An 18,500-nucleotide genomic window follows, 5' to 3' on the forward strand; every position below is an offset into this window, starting at 1 on the left:
TTTGCCTCAAATATCTTGTATGATTAGTGAAATTGTTAGTGTGTCTAGAGCGTTCGACTCTGTTGTAGATGTAAAACAAAGAGTTCAGCCAAAAACAAATCAGAAATTTGGAGATTAATCTGAGAATCTTTATTTAGAAAAAAGATTCTAAATAATAAAATGCTGCATTTTAGGCAATAAAATGTTAATTTTCTAATTTATTATATGTATTTTTTTAAGTATTTCTAATATTGCATAACAAACTTAAGTGATAAAATAATATCTGCAGAAAGGGCCCAACTTCATATCCAGAATAATCCTGGATGCAACACAAATTTGCATCTCAACAGGAGGCGCTGTGGAATTATAACTGCAACAAATGCCAGAGAGACGCGAGAAAAACTCCATTAAAACTGGTCTGAAACACAAATAATTACAATTTCTCAGTGTGTGAAATTACTCGGTGACTCATAACTAATTAAAAGCTCCTGAAATTACAGAATCAGACATGAATAAATAAAAGATCAGCTTCAGACATTAAAACACAAGTAAAATAGTCTGGACTTTTTTATCAAAATTAAGGATTTACTGACTTAAAATTTCCATCAACTTAAATAGAAGAAATCAAAGTAGAACAGGGATGTCCAAACTGAGGTCCATGGGCCATTTATGGTGTTATGAAGGATTTTGGGTGGCCACCCATTACCTGCTATCATAATTAGTTAATGAAGATGGATGCTTTTTCACATTTTAGGGAATTAGTTTTTTTTACAGATACATATAATACATTTATATTAATATAACTTTTCTAAAATGTTATATTAAAATTGTAATATTAAACATTACAATTTTTGCATTCGTCTTAATTTTGGAGCAACTAGAACCACCAATATTGACCCAATTTTAATCAAATACATTTTTATATTTCATCTACAATTTTTAAATCCTTATTCTACCAAAAAAAAAGTATATTGTTGATTTTACTATTTAAAAAAAGGCACCCAAATTTTTTTGCCATAGGAGTCAAAATCTGAGTGAATAAAAATAACTGCCACACTTTGCAAATATTTAGCAGTATAAAGTCAAAATGCTGAATCCTTATTTGTCAAATTCACATCTATGAATCACTGTGTTTCTGTGTCACATAAAATGCAGTGAAGATACTTAAACGTTTGAGATGAAAATGTCAAAAACAAACTTTTGGCAATAAGAGTCTGAAAAGTTTCGTGTTGTTTATTTCTCCCACTTGAAGCTGTACATGCTACAGGTGCGTTTAAATCTCTTATTATTAGCATTTAAACATTTATGCAGGTTAGCTGTAGCTACGCTCGGATCAGCAGGATGGAGAAAACTCCTCAGAAACAAACAAGAACTTAAACAAGAAAACCAAACCCCAAGAACAACTATAGCAAAATCTCAACTCATTTCATGTGACTGAGGTCAAACTGTTGTTTTCACAGCCAAACAGACTTTAGAAAGAAACTGGAAGAGTTAAAAGAAAATAAACAATATAAAAAAATCTAACAAAGAAGTGGCAACAATTTATATAGAATATAAACAAATTTCTATTGTTATAATTCTTCTTTTAAAAAACAAAGAAAATGTTGCATCCAAAAATCAGAATAACCCAAAAAGCTAAAAATAAGTCTAATTTATGTTCAGGAGTCCAAATAATGTTTTTTCTTCTTCTGTCCGTTCAACAGCAGAGCAGCGGAAATATAAAGATGCAATTCTTTGGCCAAACCGAAGGGCGGCGCTGTTTGTTTACAGGATGTAGTTCCACAGTCTAACACAAGGGCGGTGCTGGACATTTACAGTTTGGTAGGTCAGAGTAACAAAAAACCTGTGCCACGTATTTACCGTACATTTTAAAAAATATATAAAACAAGGAGCGGTGTTGTGGATTTATAGGATGTAGTTTCACAAGTCAACCAGCAGGGGGGCGACTCACATTTCTGGCCTCTTCATCTAAGGCACTGACACTCTGTAGTTTGGCTTTTCATTTAGAAGGAAATTCTTAGGTTTTTATTTTTAAATGGGGTTATGTGAGCTAGTTATCAGTAATCAATATCTTACATTTTATAGGTATCAGAAATGTTCATGTTTTAAGACTTTTTAAATCTAAAAAGAAGGTCAAGCAAACAGCTGGACCTTAGAGTTCAGGTATTTAACCAACAAGTAACATTTCCAGCAAATGCTTCATCATAGTTAGCATGGTGCGTTTTATTTTTCTATTTACATAAAGTTTTATCTCAATTCTCTAAATCAAAATTGTTCTGGCTTCAACCTTTTGTAAGCAAAAATACTGACTGATAAACTTGTTACAAATGTAAAAAAATTATTTTTCCTTTCAAAAGATATTGAACATGCAGTACCACTGATGGCCACCAGGCGCTGGATTCAGAAAAACTTTGGCTAACTTTGGAAAGAAACATACACAGACATGTTGAGCATGTGAGGAAATGGGAACATTTGCTAATTAAAGCTTCTCACACAATTTTGCAGTTAGCAGAGATGCTTAACAATTTTTTAAGCTAAGCTAATTAGCCTTAAGCCTTGATTTATCCTTTCTTCTAAATTGGTAGAAATGATCCAATATGACGAAACGGAAAAGAAAAATCCAGTTTTGATGCGTCTCTTGCTGATTTATTATCCTCTTTTGCGTGTTTAATGATCCGATCAGAAACTCGTGGTTTTCCTGCTAGCGTTGAAGGACTCTGCTGACAGATATTGTAGTTCTGTCCTCCTCTTTCCGATGAGAAAAACAGACTTTAAGAACCGCAGGGCTCGGGTCAGGACGGAAAGCCTCCACTTGTTCCTAACGGGTCATGTGCAGCTTTCTGATTGGCTCAGTTGACCAGAGGGGGCGGGACCATCAAGAAGCGATGACCTGGACGTAGTTGGCGGGATAAAGGCCCACCTGGCCGCTCCTCAGCCGTCCTTTACACCAGCCCTGCTCGTCTTCCTCACCCAGCTTCATCAGCTCGTCGCCTGAAGGAAAAGAAAAGAATGAGACGTTTTGGGGTGTCCTGTCACTTTAAATCCAAATAAGCTCAACAAACTCAACGTTTACACTCGTATGTGAAAATGTTTCAAACAGATGCACAATTATACAGCCATACATCTTTGAAAAGTAGAAGTGGAGCATCCTGCATAGCCAACAAGAGGTTTCCGGGTGGCAAGTCCACAATAAAACAATTTGTCTCTTCCAGCAGCCATTGTAACGCACATAAAGCAGCAAAAGCAGCTGACCAAAACTGAAACGGCTCTTTTTCCAGACACCAAAAAAACGTTAACTCTTTGACGATTTTTGAGAAATTCATCTTTAGATTAGTCTCTGTGGTAAAAAGTCTGTTAGTTTGGGTTCATACCTGCTTTAAAGCTGAGCTCGTCGGCCTCCTGGCCCGCGTAATCATACAGCGCTCTCACCGCCACGCCCTCCGCCTGCTCCTCCTCCTCTTTGTCCTCCGCTTCCCTGACGCCGTTCACCGCCAAAACCTTCTTGGGACTCTCCTCGTCTGACCAGTCCGACGAGTAATCCTTCACCCTGGATGGGACCGAGACACAAAAACTACAAACGTCAAGCAGAGAACCCATGAAAAACTCCAGATCCAGAGTTTACCTGCAGCACTGAAGCTGCAACACAAACTTCCTGCCAAAAAATAAAAACCACAAGTTTTAAAGGCTCAGATGTGGAAACTGAAATGAGGCCAAAATCAATTAAATAGTTTACATTTTACTCTACATGAGTTAAAATGTTCTAAAAATTATGATTAAATGTTATAAAAATCAATTGTTCCAACAATTAACCAGGTTTTAGAAACTGGCACATTCTGCAAGATTTTCCCATTTAACCTAATTTATTTAATAACAGAATGTCACTAAAGGATACAAATCTGGTTATTCTGACTCATGCAGGGCCGGCTCAAGACTTTTTGGGGACCAAAGCAGATTTTTATTTAGCATGCACTGTACAAGTTCGCCAACGTGATTAATAACGATTACTCACAGCATTAAAGTGATTAATCTGATTAAATTTTGTAATAGACTGACAGCACGATTCTCCCAACATTCAGAGCTCTTAAATTTGACACGGCGCATATCTGACTTGTATCTTCATCCTGAAACAGCGAGAGGGCAGAACATGGACACAGATTCTCATTAGACGCCGTTTTGTTGGTTTACAAACCTCCAGGGAAGCCGGGAGGTTTAACAGGCGCAGGCTCTCTCACACGCCCTCAGGACGCTCAGGGATAATTGTAGTCTCTGTTCACGTCTGGACTGAACAGCCCACAGAAACGCGTCGTTTCAAAACTTTACACAACGACAACAGCAGCGGCTACAACCGACTCTTAAATCCAACTGGGAGGATGTAAAGCTGAGCTCCTTAAAACGAAGTGGGAAAACTCCCAGTTTGGATCAGTTTTAACCGGCAGTTTATTAGCAAACAGTGAATCAAATCCAACCTCAGACTGATTCACACCTTCCTGGAGATCAGCAGCTCTAACTGCGCCGTCTGCAGCAGAGAGAGAAATCCACTGCAGAGACGTCCTGCAATCCAACATGTTGAGGAAACCTGGGCAACTAAACCTTCACTCAATTCACAAAACCTACAATCTCATTAGGATGGAAACGATTAATCAGCCCAACTTATTCAACGATCAGACTCAAAAAAGGCCATTTTCTGTCAGTTTCAATTCCTGTAAAACTAATAAAATATTCTCATTCAAGATAAAAAACATTATTGTTTGTAAATATTTTGTACCCAGAACTCGAGTTTCATCTTGACCCGGTTCACATTCTGTAAAAAACATATTTTTCTATTTAATTATTAAAATGTTAATAAATTATTAATCCAAATAATAATCAGCAGATCAGTGCTGCACCGTTTATTCAGGCTAAATGGGCTGAACTTCTCATATTTACAAGCTTCACATGCATCATTTCCTATAAACGATTCAGGGTTTTCTAAACAAATGCATTTCATTTTAGGCAATAAAATATTTCTTACTTAAAAACGACAAATTTATTTTGTTTTTTTGCATCTTTTTATGCATTTCTCTTATTGCATTAAAATGTTTAGCAGCTAAATAAAAAATTCTGCAGAAAGTGCCTTTGTTTTGTTTGATTAATCGGCAGAATAATTGATTAATGAAATAACCGTTAGTTGCAGCCCGGCCTAAACGTTTAGTCTGAGTTTGTGGGTTTTTCGGATCAGATTCAGGGTTTTTCCTGAGGAGGCCCACCGACGGTCCACCGTGTTTTTGTATTAAAAGATGTTGAATTGACAAATTAAATCCAACACAGAAACTATTGGAGATGTTTTTAGCAACAAAAGGGGCCCCCCAGTTAAATTCAGCTCCAGGCCTCATACAGCTTTGGACCGGCCCTGCATGAGGAGTGAAAACCACAGCGAAGCTCAACGAATGGATTATTTAATTACTGCTGCTAATGTGGCTTTAGTAGCTCTTCCATTTCGTGTCTGTTAAGTTTTTCAATAGACAGAAACTGTTTTGGTTGCCCAACTTGAAGAACATCTTACCTTGATGTTCTCTAAACAGACATAATTCCTCTCAGGGGGTCGATGTAAATATCCACACACGTCAGCCTGTGTCCAGTTTGAGTGGAAACAGGCGCGCAGCCGGAGCAGAGCCGCCAGCTTTTCAGTTTATGCTTTAAATGCATGAACTATAAACTTATCTTTTAAATAAATTTGCTCCGCCAGTGAAACGCCCAGAGCAACAGAGACGCTTGCAATCTGACTTTAACTTAAAAAAATAAATCACTTTTTATTTGCATTATTAATTTTTCTAATAAAAAGAACAGCAGCGCTTGGCCTGGCGTTTCTATAAGCCATTGCAGATTTCTGTGGTTTCAACCAGACTTCAGGTGATTTTCCCACCTGCCCGTTTCCATGGTGATGGGGCTGGGAGGTGCGTCTCCTCCACCCGACGACACGATGTTGGTGAGGGTGACGACGTTCTCCTCAGAGTTTCCTCCTCGCTCCTTCCTGCTGATGGAGCGGCTCGAGTCTGGAGACCATTCCTGCACATAAACACACTTTTTCTGTCAGGTCAGCAAATTATTCACCGTTTTACCCGATTTTTATGTTTCAAATGAAAATATATTTTTTACTCTGCACTTTAGTGCAAATGTTCAATTAATTTGTGTTGCAGAAAAGTCAAAAGATGATCAACTTCTCATTGTAATGGGGAATCGAAGCCAAACAACAGCAGAGATCCGAGTCTCTGACGCCCGCTATAATAACAGGGCAGAAACGGAGCAGCTCCGGATGAAGTTACTGCCGGTTTTATTGTCTCGCTCTGAAGGAGGTGTGTGCAACAAACTAAATGTGCCTCCAGGTACAAGAACAACATGTGAAGGTTAGTTTAGATCGGAACAAGAGCTGGTTCTAAGCTTTCTTGTTTATTATCGTCATAGCATCCGCCTACTAAGATGGCTGCCATGGAAATTCACGGAGGAGAACGTCAGGAGAACGACGTACTGCCAAGAAAACAGCTGGATATTTGTTTTCCTTTTTTTAAATGTGTGTAGGTCGTTCTTTTAGAAGCAATTGAGACAAAATGAAAAACAAGCAAAATGTTAATTTTAAAGTGTGAAAATGTTTCCTGAAATCAGAACAGATTTAGGCTGAAACATCTGAATTCCAGACAGATAAAGAGGTGAGGTTGTTCCTAGTGATCGAAATGCAAGGCTGCTGGAGTGTGTGTGTGTGTGTGTGTGTGTGTGTGCGTGTGCGCGTGCGTGTGCGTGTGTGTGTGTGTGTGTGTGCGTGTGTGTGTGTTGTGAACAATGGGCCTCTGTCTGCATGGCGGCAGCTCTGTGGGAACACTGGGAGATTCCTCTGGGGACAGCGGTCCGTCTCTCCCTGCCAACTTCTCCCTCTGGACATGTTTTTTTGTTTGTTTGGTACGACAACAGGATATTTTTGTTTTACCGCATTTTGAACTTGTAAGATCAGATTGAATTAACTTTCCCTGATATCCAAGTTGTAGGAGATTTTTATTTTTCCAGAGCTACTAGCACAAATTTGAAGCTGTGGCCATTTATGTTGAATTTTCTGTAAATCATAAGCTCCAGTTTAGCATTTTTCTTTAGGCAGTTAGAATATACTTAAGTTTGGAATTGCAACCAAACTAGTGATATTGATGTGTTTTGCTCATCAAATGTCCTCTATGACGACAATAAGAATTTTTTTTAACCATGTTGTTTTATTTGCAAGATTAGATCAAGTTAACTTAATCTAATCTTGGTCTGTCAGATGGTCTGTTTACATCTAAGTTCTAAGACATTTTTTAGTTATTTTGTTTATATTTTTGCTAGAAATAAATAAGTTTATTTCTCAAACAAGTCAAAAGTGTGTTTAAGAAACAAACTGCCTTTTCTTGGAAAATTAGAAGGCCGCGTCAGAAGGCCGCGTCAGAAATGTTTGTTTATACCTGCCGTACTCAGACCCAGAAACCTGGAGTATGTTTAGCTTCATGATGCACTTTCAGTAATCTACAATCTTCTCTTCAAGTGTTTTGAAAGCAGGAAACAGACTGGAAGAAACGTAAACATTTCAGCTTCATCTGATTCTCTGAAATCAGACGCTGCAGTTCTAAAACAGCCCCAGTCGGAGGCGTGGAGGCTGAGAGGCAGGAATCCAGGTCACCGTATCCCTGATGCACTTTAACAACCAAAACTGCAAATCACCTCAAACACAAAGGAAGAAGAATAATGTTTCACTGCCTACAAGCTGGGAACCAAAACAGGAGCAGAGGAGAAAATCCTCTAAGGAGGATTATTGCTAGTTGTCTGTAAGGAGTTTCTGTCTTTGTGCTGAAATGTTTGTCTGCAGAAATTAGGTGAAATCTGCAGATTTTCACAGAAGGATGAATAAATCTGAAACTGTGTGTGTGTGTGTGTGTGTGTGTGTGTGTGTGTGTGTGTGTGTGTGTGTGTGTGTGTGTGTGTGTGTGTGTGTGTGTGTGTGTGTGTGTGTGTGTGTGCGCAACATTCCTGACCCCACTCAATGCTCTCCACTATAAAACCAGGCATTCACTGCAAACCTGTTTAATATTCAGCCTGCTGCACACAAACACACTTTGGACTCTGGATCGGGTCGACGCAGAACTTTTTTCTTTATTTACGTTCAGTTTACAAACGGGGAGGGATCGGTTTAGACCCGGTTCATCGAACAGATAACTACCGAACACCCGCTGAACCACTAGTTTAAACGTTTCCCCTGGAGGGATTTGAGCTAATTTGAAGTTTATTCATCTTATTGATCGGCTAAAGATTAACTGATAAGCAGACATTTTAAAATTTTTTGTATTTTCTGGCATTAAGAGGGCTGACAGCCTTTCCATTAAATAAAGAGATACATTTCTTTTACAATGTACTAAATTAAAAAATATAAATATATTATTTTGTGTCAGCTGTATTAAATACTGACTGGATACATATGTTGTTTTTTTCACATTATTAAACTTGGAAATATTTATAAAATATGATAAAACAACTTAATCCCCCACTAAAAGACAGATATGAAGGAATGTTAAAACTTTTTTCCCATGTTACATTTTCTCCGTTACCTCCTCTGATATTTTGTCAACAGGTAGCACAACAGTAGTTTGTTGTTGCTCCTCCTTCATGCAGTTCGTCTGAATAAAGCGCTATTAAAATAAAGCAGCTTGTCGAGAGTTTGTTTCAAAATAAAACCAAATAAAGTGGATTTTTCGTCCCATATTGGACTCTTAGACTGTTTCTCTTCTCTGTTCTGATCTTTGTTTCTGTATCAACAGCTGCGCTAATAAGGCTGAGCAGCGGCGCCCTCTGCTGGATGGAGGCCAAACTACAACATCGACATTAAGGTCTAAGCGAATGTTATTAGTGAATCGATTGGAACTAGTTTTAATCTAACCAACCATTAATCAAAAAATAAAAAATAAAATGGTTGCAAGTTGATTACTTGTTTGCATCCCGATTTTTCACAGTTCTCTGTGTGTGTGTGTGTGTGTATCTGTGTGTGTTTCCACACCTCAAACTGGGGCCAGTTCATGCTCATCCCCGGTCCGTGGGTGTTCCTCCACCACCGCAGGTCTTCAGCATCGTTGGCAGCTCGGATGGTCTGACCCAGATCCTGGTGCAGGTTCTTAAAGCTGTTGATTAAAACCATAAAGCCATTACAATCAAGTCCTTCCTGTGATTAATCTGAACCAAGGTTTTGTCTTTTTGCACTTTTCTAAAGTCTTAGTAAGAGATTAGGGGTCTTTTTTTCAAAATTTGTTGTTTTTATTCAATATTTTCAAGACTTTTAAAGTTATTCTATTTAATTTTAATACATTCTTAAAAATTATCCAAGTCCCTGATGATAAAGTTTGAGTTTCATTTTGCAATATATTTTTCCAAAACCTTTGATTCTAGAAAGTGTTTTTGGTGAAAGTTATATGACTGGGCATTTATTTAGCACTGAGGAAGTTTCACTTTAAAACTAGTTTTACTCTTAGTAAAACTAGTATCAGGCAAATTTTAACCAAAAACTGCAAATAAATTAGAAAAAACATTTAAAAATTAACCATATTAATTACTTGACTTTTTTTTTTTGCAGATTCATATAAACTAAAGAAATATAATCTAAAATCCCTTTTGTTTGAGTTGTGACCCCAATAATCTAAAGTTAGCCACAGTTTAATCACCTGTTACCTTTTCTGAAACTGCCTGAAAAATAAGCATGCAGTAGGGGGCAGCAGAGAGGCCTTCAGGTTTCAGTTTAAACGTTTTAAATAAATGCACCTGCTTCAGAAATTTTCTGATTAAATCCAAAGAGAGCATCAGAAAACATGACAGCTCCAGAGAAATTTTAAAATGCATCAAGATTAAGGACATGAAAAGCAGAACCAGGCACTTTGCTGAAAATATGTAGTTGTTGAAATACTGTAAAGTTACTTTGTCCTGTTTACTCGGACTTTACCATGGCAACTTGAGCCTGTTTAAATAAAACCAGAGGTCAACAGTTAATGGACGACGGTTCAGGTCTTGTATTAACCTCTGTGTACATACACACATATTCCCACATGCACCAGGAGCTGCATGCCTTCGCTCTGAGTCGGCGGCCCCAGAGGAAGTGAACGTCTTCCCACCTGTCTTTGGCGGACAGGTCGAGGTGCGTGTGGATGTCCAGCAGGACGTCTTTGAAGAAGCGCAGCCTCTTCCGCTCTGCCTCCTGCGTGAGGTCGAACACCTGCTCCATGTCCTCCATGTAGCGAGGGTTGCAGCGGTTCAGATCCTCCAGGGCTTTCGCGTAGCGATCCTTCGCCTACAAAACAAACACACAACTAAACTTCCTCAGAATGAAAGTGTCTGAATAGTCACAACACTGTCATTCTGAGCGACCAAACACCGGCTACGGTGATGGAAAACCTTTTTATTTCCACACACACAAGATAAAAAAGTTAGAAATCATTTAAAACGTCGAAATAAAAACTCACAGCAAATGGCTGCTTTTTTATTTTGAAAGCATTATTTAAACGCAAATTTTTGGACAAAAACCCCCCAAAAATATAAACGTTCAATATCAGTCGATATAGAAAATTGATTAGTTTTTTGTTTCAAATAACTGAAATAAAACAAAAGTTTTTGATTTTGTCCAGTTTTTAACCCACACTGTTGTTTTTTATTTTCAAGCAAGTTATGAGGCTTTCGTGGAAAAACTGAAGCTGCTGCTGCGCCAGTTACTCAACAGGTTGTTGCTAGGCAACCAAAGGATGGGAGAGTTGCTAGGCAACCAAAGGATGGGAGAGAGTCAGGCTCAAGCTCTCAGCTAAGCTAGCTGAGCGTTGGAGCCGCTAAAGTCTTTCCTCTGCCTACATCTCCCAGAAAGCAGTGCGTTTCTGGATCAGAGTTCAGTGAATATTCCAATCGATGTATTGATATTGACCATGTGTCTATATTGTTATTGATTTATTATCCAGCCCTAGTTAAAAGGTGACATATTAGGCTTTGCATTACAAAATAATTCTTAGTCTGGTTTGAGTCTTTTTATGGCCGTTTGTCACTTCAAACTCAAACCGCTGCTGGCCGCGACCCCCAACTCAACGTTGACACCCGAAAATACAAACGGCTGAAAACAGATGCGTACATCCTTGAAAAGCAGAAGTCAAACCTTCTGCACAATCAGCAAGAATTGTGCATAATTCTTTGACCAGCTGGTCAAATGTGCTGGAGGTCCGCAAGGGTTGCTAGGTAACGGGTCTGTGCTCGGCTGGGGTTGCTAGGTAACGGGTCTGTGCTCGGCTGGGGTTGCTAGGTAACGGGTCTGTGCTCGGCTGGGGTTGCTAGGTAACGGGTCTGTGCTCGGCTGGGGTTGCTAGGTAACTCAACAGCCAGGACATTTTTGAAGTGGCTCGTCTTCCAGACACCAAAAAAACAACTGGTTGCTTTAATAAGCACATAAATTGAAGATTAAAACATCTGGATGATCGGTTCCATTTAAAACACATTTGGGTCCATTTGATCACCTTTAGTTAAACATCTAAAATACTTTGACTCAACTCGATCATTCTGCAGATTCTTCTAAACTAATAGATTTATGAAATCTTTATTTCCACTGGAAACACAAAATGTGTCTGATAATAAATGTAATTTGAAGATCTGGATCAAATGCAACCCGTCATTTTGTGGTCCGTTTGTTTTCTTCCAGCCAGGCTGATCAGAGGTTTCCAATTACCATTTTATTTTATTGTGGCTGTTATGGGAAGTATTGTGGTTATATCAGTTTATTTGAATAGCCACTCAGGTTTCAAAATCCTCTAGCAGGTTCCTCCGAGGAAAGGTGCAGCCAAGGATCTGTAATTCCCCTTATGCTGCTAGAAACCACAAACGTTGCTGTGTAAACAACCCGAGTTCTTCTTAAAGTTTCATTTTATCGGGCTGTAGGTGTGGTGGCTCACAGCCGCTGCAGACTGAAACTCTCCTATTCTTACTGCTGCAATTACAATTCTATTCAGCCATTTGTGATTTAGCTTCAGAATAATTAAGTGACGTCAGGATGAGGGAAAGTGTCACCAAGCCGAGTCTGAACTCATCAGATTCTTTCCTCTCTTCAGTTTCTCCGTCCCGCCGTTGGGTTTGTCCCGAGCCGAAACCAAGGCGATACAAGCCCAGTCGTGTTTTAAAAGGCAGAGACAAGGCAGGTTTGTTTTACTGGACTCACTGGCACATCCGGACTGGGACGGCTGGGGCTCCTCCCGGGATGCTAAGGGTGTTTTCATGTCCGGTAGACTCAGTTCAGTTGGGGACCAATATTTGCTACATTTTCTGTGTCAAACCAACCAAAGCATTTGAAAAGCCTGTTCCCCTCCTCGCCTGTGGGGGCACTGCACCAACAACCACTTATGAAATGAAACTTTGTCAATTACACAAATTTTCACTTGTGGTGCTTAAATGAAATTTAACAATACAATTAAAATCCGGAGTGAATAAACTTGTTCATGTGATACGTAATTAAAAAACATGCAGCGCCATAATCCTCCAACTACTTCCTGTCATCTTCTTCTTCATGGTTTGTGCAAAAAAAAAAAAAAGGCTGCCATGTTTGTTTTGGTTGCATTTTCCCAGAATGCTCTGTGCTGTAGTCCATTTCCTGTGTTTGATATGTGACCCTCTTGTGTGGTTCAGACAAAAATTAAAACCAGACAAGAGTTCACTTCAACCAAACCAACACCAAGGTTTGCCACCAGAGTTCACTTATGTTTGGGTCGGTTGCGTGTTCACAGCTCCCCAAACGGACCGGACTTTCTGGACTGAAGTTGGACTGAAGCAGAGTAAACTGGACTCCAGGTGTGTGCGTTTCAGCTTTGTACCTTCTCGGACTCTTGGTTGCAGCGCTCGGCCCGGACCGTGAATTTGCGGACTTCCTCCTGGGATTTGGACGGGTCAGCCTTGGCGTGCGTTTCCCTGGAAACGGCGGTCCACTCCTCCTTCCTGGCCTGATGGTAGCTTTTCTTACTGGACTCCACCTTGATGCACACAGATTGATGCACATTTGAAAGGAACGTTTTTTTCTTTCAAATGTAAAATCTAGAGTTTTTTGGTAGATTATTGTTTTTTAAGCAAGTGGCTGAATGAAAGGACGGGTGGACAGACAGAAGCACCTCCTTCAGCTTGCGGACCCAGGGTTTCTGAGCTTTCCTGAACCCGTCGTCTGCGTCCTTCGTCTCCCTGAAGCCTCCCATCATCTGCTTGTGGAACGCGTCTTTCTGCCAGTCGCGGACTTTCTCGCAGTCCTCGCCCGCCAGCTGCTCCCGCAGCTCCATGTGCAGCTCGCTGAGGCGGTCGGCCGCCTGCATGAAGGCGTGCCACGCTTTCTCCAGAGTCCCGTACTGAGGCCCTGTTGGAGGAAAAAACGCTAAGCTAACGATTTATCTTTTTGCGCATTTCTGAACAAAAAGGGTAAAAGTTTCCATTAATTAGTGGTGGACATCGTTAACTATAACTTTAGCTGTTCTAACCCTAAAGCACTAAATATAAGTGGAGAAAATAATAAAGCAGTCCCAACAATACAAACTATTCAGTGCAGTTCTAAAAAGAAAATAAAATTACTTTAAGAAATTTAACACAAATTATAAACAATGTGATAAGTTTATCAGAAAAAATTAATTTAGTGGAAGCAAAGGTAGCAAAAAGAGCTAAGCTAAAATTTAGCCCTAAAATTTAGCGGTAATGCTACTAGCGCATTCCTGTCATTGAACCCGTCATTGCTACTGAGATGATGGACCTTTTTCAACGATGCCCCTCCACCTTTTGGACCAGTCGCTCAGCTGCAGAGCGTAGCTCTTCTCGATCTTGGCTCTCTCCTGGAAGCAGCTAACGACCTCGTTGCACAGCCGGTGGCCGTCGTCGATCCGCTTCACCGTCCTTTTATAGTTACCCGGCTGCACAAGAACAAAGACACAGAAATAAAATTACATCAGGAAGCCACAGTTTATGCAAAACCCAGAAGTCAAAGGTAATGAACAGGTTAGCATCCGCCTATGATTTATACAAAAAGTTCTTTTTTTTTTTGCATGTCATTCTTGTATCATGAGATTTTACGCTCTCTAACTCAACATCTACACTGAAACTGGCTGTAAGCAGATGACCAATTATAGAACCGTACATTGTTGAAAAGCAGAAGTGGCGCCTCCTGCACAAACAGGAATGCATCGAGGGGTTTCTGGATGTCAACAAGCAGCCATTGTACAGCGCATACAGCAATAAAACCAGCTGACCAAATGTGCTTGGGTTGCTAGGTTATGAGCCAAGCTAGGCTCTGGCTGCTTGGTAACGGCACAGTGCATGGGCAATGAGATTTAACGATTTTCTAAACAAGTTTTTGAAATAAATAAATTTTCTTCCAAATTAACGACTGAGTGGGTTTTCTAAGCACTTAGGTTGCCTTTTTAGAAGCAGTAGAAACCCTAATGGAAGCATGAAAACATGCAAAATCTGAACTTTGCACAACAAACAAAGCAAAGCAAGGCAGCAGGAATGTTAAATGTGTTGTATTCGTACCTCCCAGAAGCTGTCGGAGCTGCCGAGGTCGCTGACGTCTCCGTTGGAAGACATGTTGGTGTCGGCCCTGCAGCACAGAATGATGGCGGCGGCACACGAGACTGCACAGAACGAAAGGGATTCACAGCTTCAACAGCAGCACAACGTTCCTGGTAAGAGCTCTGTGATGCTGAGCCTCAGGGTTTAAACAGTAAAAACGTAAAAAGATCAACCTGGAAGGAGTTTCAAAACAAAGAAACAGGCAAAAAGCTTTAAATTGAAAAGCAAACCAGCAGATTCTACAAAGAAAAGGCATTTTCCAATCAAAACAAGCAGTTTAAAACTCCTTAAGGATCATTAAGGTGAATATAATCGTCAACAAATTGCTGTGATCCAATATCCCTGGAACGTTCCTTGCAACAATGTTAAACTTTTTCACATTTTAACACTAAATTTAAAGTGATTTCTAATATGACAGGAAAAAATAAAGTGGTAAATTACTGAAAAGAGAAAAAACTTAAATATTGATTATGTTTTATATGATGTATGTCTAACAGTTGTAATATTTGCAGTAGAAACTAAACCAAAAATACTTTGTAATAATTTTTCTTTTGCAGTGTGAGAACAAAGATTGTGCTTATTAATGCATATCAGGGCATATTTGGTGTTTAAACCATTGAAACAGGCAGCTATAGGCATTTTAAAAGGGATCTTAAGTGTTTGTTTACTTCTGCTAAAACCAGAAGAGCGTCACCACAGTGACTATCGCAGCTTAGTGTCTGTATGATGGTACAACTGGTGCCTTTGACTGACGCTAATCCTAATCTACTCCCTGCTCAGAACACAATCCTTTTGGAAAAAGTAGCATTTCTGTTTCTGTTCATTTTCCTTGTGGCGTTAAGCTTCAGTAAATATCTGTGTTTGCAGAAAAACAGAAGCAGCATTCAGCCTCTATGTGCCACAAATCTGGACCAAACTTTCAGAAAACCACAAAGCAGTCAAAACACAGAGTTTTCAAATGAAGGCTAAAACCCGACCTGTGTAGAGTTGCTCTTGAAACATAATAACAGAACGTAGATAAATATATTTGATGTGCATGGATGATACATAATATTTGTTGGTAATCGTTGATAAACTTTGGATACAAATGATTTAAAACCAACTGGTTTCTTCAGAGTCTGTGTAATTCAGACAGTTACAAGAAGTCTTTCCTGTCAACAGCCATCACTTTCTACAATACGTCTGTGAATAATCTGAATTTCTATGAGCTACGACACTTAATTTCCCTTTGGGATCAAATTATCTAAGCCCAACGGTTAAGATGAGCTAGCTATCTTAGAGAATACATTAACCGAGGCCAACAACTATTCAGTTTGCGGCAGGACGTTAATCTGCAGCAATTTACTCAATTATAGAAAAAACAAAGGCTCCCAGTCTTTCCGTTTCTCTTTCTTCTTAAAGCTACTGTCTGAGTCGAATAGTTTCTGCATGAGATTGTGTTTTGCAAGGCTCAACTTGACTTCCCGGTTGTTTCACAACGCTCCCTCTCACTGTAAATAACTGCATCGGTGCTGGGAGCAGCCTCGGTGCAGAAGCGTAACCTTGGTGAGGATCTGCAGGGAACAATGCGCCGGCGGCTGTAAATAAACGCGGATGCTCCTCATGAGTTCTGCTACAACAAAAGCAATCGGCGGCAGAAAGAATGTGGCACCACAAGCGAGAACCCGTGACTCATAGGTGTGTCTGTATCTGCGCAGACATGTGACATCTAAGATTATCCCTAAAAGCTCAGGCTGCACATATCATGCCTCAGAGACGGAGGGTAAACCTCACAGACCCACGGCCCAGTGGGTGTTTTTCCACAGATGGGTGTAAAATATGCCAACAGCTGCAGAGACCTCTCCCTGCAACGTGCTGGAACCTGACGATGAGCCACTGCCTCCACCATGGATCGCTCCTCACTGCGGCACAAAACGTTAAAACTCATTCACAACCACTGGGAGAAATTACAAATCGTTATTATGCAACAGTGGGTTTGTTTGTATTAATAGCAACTGAATCAAAGGGAGCTAGAAAAACAGGAATGAACAAATCAGAGCTGTTTAAAAAGGTGTGGGCGTCTAAACTGGCTGCTGCTCACTCATTTTTAATAAAGCAGTTTTTATTTTGTGCCACTTTAAATTGACCGAGGCCAACAGCTAATGTGATCTGGGAAGCCGACTCAGATTATTTGTTGGCTTCCGCTAATTTGTTATCAAAACGTAGCTAGTTCATCTCAACGGTTGACCTCAGCTCATTTGTGTCCAAAGCTAGCAAGATCAGATTGGCTGTTTGCTTGAGCTCATTTGTATTCAAGCTTGCTAACTCCAGGTAGCTGTTTGCCAAAGATGATTTGCATTCAAAGTGGACTAGCTTAGAGTAGCTGTTGGTCTCCGCTAATTTGTTTTCAAAGCTAGCTTGGATTAGCAGTTGATTTCAGTTGTATTCCAAAATTAGCCAACACCAGGTTATTATTTGTGTTGAAAGCTAGCTAGCTAAGATTAGCTATTGTGCTCAACCAGTTTGTATTCAAAGCTAACCAACTCTGCGTAGTTGTTTGCCTCATAATGTTCATTCGAAGCTAGCTAGCTCATGTTAGGTCCAAAATCCTCTTTTCAGAAGAAAGTGAAGTTTCCTTTTCAGTTTGAAATCAGGATCCGGGAGTCTGGAGGAAAACAGACATCAAGGCTGTGATCAAAGCCACCTGGGTTTCCTCTCCACCTCAGCACAACCACAGGCTGATCTCCATGCTACGCTGCATTGATGCAGTAACTCATGCAAAAGTATCAGGTAACTCAACGCTCAACAAGTCGTATGAAGACCAAGAGGAGACATGCTAACGCTAGGCTAGCATGTCAGCTAACAACTCTCTGTGAAGCAAATCAGCCTTTATGTTTGCTTTAATTTCACAGAAAACAAAATGTGGCCTCCAATTTTTCTTCATTACAAATAAATTTCTGAACATTTGAATCGTAAAGGCAACAAATTTATCTAGAAGAGCCTGATGCACTGTAAAAACAAAATGTTATCAAGCATTTTTGGTCTATTTTCTAATGGAAATATCTTAGTTTTATCTTATTTTAAGTGTACTAACTCGGAAGAAACTTTTCTGCAAAATATAAGAACTTGTAAAGACGTACTTGCACCACTGACAGATTATTTAACTTTGAACATGGCAAAAATATTTTGCTACAAGTGAAATAATCTGCCAGTGGAACTGAACGTTTAATTACTTAAAACAAGCTCCTATGTCTTGTTGAACAGTTACTTCAAGGGCTTTTGTCTTATTTCAGGTGAACTAAGATATTTTCACTGGAAACTAAACAAAAATACTTGGTAAAATTCTGTTTTGCAGTGTAATTACTGACCTACAGTTGAGATCAATGCAGGAATAAAGCCAATAGAGCTTTTCACAATGTGTTTCTGCAGTGTGAATCGCAGTTTCAAGTTAAATCTACGGAATTATTATTACGGTAATTTTACAATCACCGCCGATCAGAAGAGCAAAGAGGATCAGAACCGATTCCAGGTCACAATCTGGACGGGAGAGAAAGCTGGCGCAGACGGAGATTCTTGTTGCTTTATTGAAAAGTGGGTCAGGCCAGTGAGGAGGAGGAGGAGGAGGAAGAAGAGGGCGTGACGGACCGGACCTCATGAGCTCCGGTGTCAAACTCACAATCATTAATCTGATTAACATAAACGAACGTCTCCCCTGCCCTGAAGCTGCGCTGCATTGCAGAAAAAGCTTCAGTATTTACGGACACGGCGACGCGGAGGCTTAAAATACCCAGAAATGCAAACAGCAGATGGAACCCGTTTGAACCCGTTTGCTGCCGCCAACAGAACCAGCTGTGGAGCTCGTGAAATTAGAGGCTCCTCGTCTGAGGAGAGATGATTGCTGGTGGCAAAAATACTCCAAACTGAACCCTAAATTCAGGCTTCGCTCT

The 18,500-nt window shown here is 40.0% G+C and overlaps 1 protein-coding gene across 2 annotated transcripts in view; it reads right to left on the minus strand.

The window, feature by feature from the left end:
* Window positions 1-1,192: 1,192 nt before the first annotated feature.
* Window positions 1,193-18,500, minus strand: part of pacsin3 (protein kinase C and casein kinase substrate in neurons 3) — a 25,702-nt gene continuing 8,394 nt past the window's right edge. For both annotated transcript variants that reach the window (XM_055036577.1, XM_055036578.1), the window contains 9 exons: window positions 14,536-14,636; window positions 13,760-13,916; window positions 13,137-13,372; window positions 12,846-13,001; window positions 10,125-10,300; window positions 9,023-9,143; window positions 5,882-6,024; window positions 3,351-3,526; window positions 1,193-2,970 (listed from right to left, as the gene is read on the minus strand). In XM_055036577.1, coding sequence (XP_054892552.1) covers window positions 2,855-2,970; window positions 3,351-3,526; window positions 5,882-6,024; window positions 9,023-9,143; window positions 10,125-10,300; window positions 12,846-13,001; window positions 13,137-13,372; window positions 13,760-13,916; window positions 14,536-14,589 — 1,335 coding nt within the window. In that variant the 5' untranslated portion in view covers window positions 14,590-14,636 and the 3' untranslated portion in view covers window positions 1,193-2,854. The remainder of the gene's footprint in view (window positions 2,971-3,350; window positions 3,527-5,881; window positions 6,025-9,022; window positions 9,144-10,124; window positions 10,301-12,845; window positions 13,002-13,136; window positions 13,373-13,759; window positions 13,917-14,535; window positions 14,637-18,500) is intronic.

Source organism: Poeciliopsis prolifica, unplaced genomic scaffold (genome assembly GCF_027474105.1).
Source record: "Poeciliopsis prolifica strain line A6 unplaced genomic scaffold, Auburn_PproV2 SCAFFOLD011, whole genome shotgun sequence".
Taxonomy (NCBI): domain Eukaryota; kingdom Metazoa; phylum Chordata; class Actinopteri; order Cyprinodontiformes; family Poeciliidae; genus Poeciliopsis; species Poeciliopsis prolifica.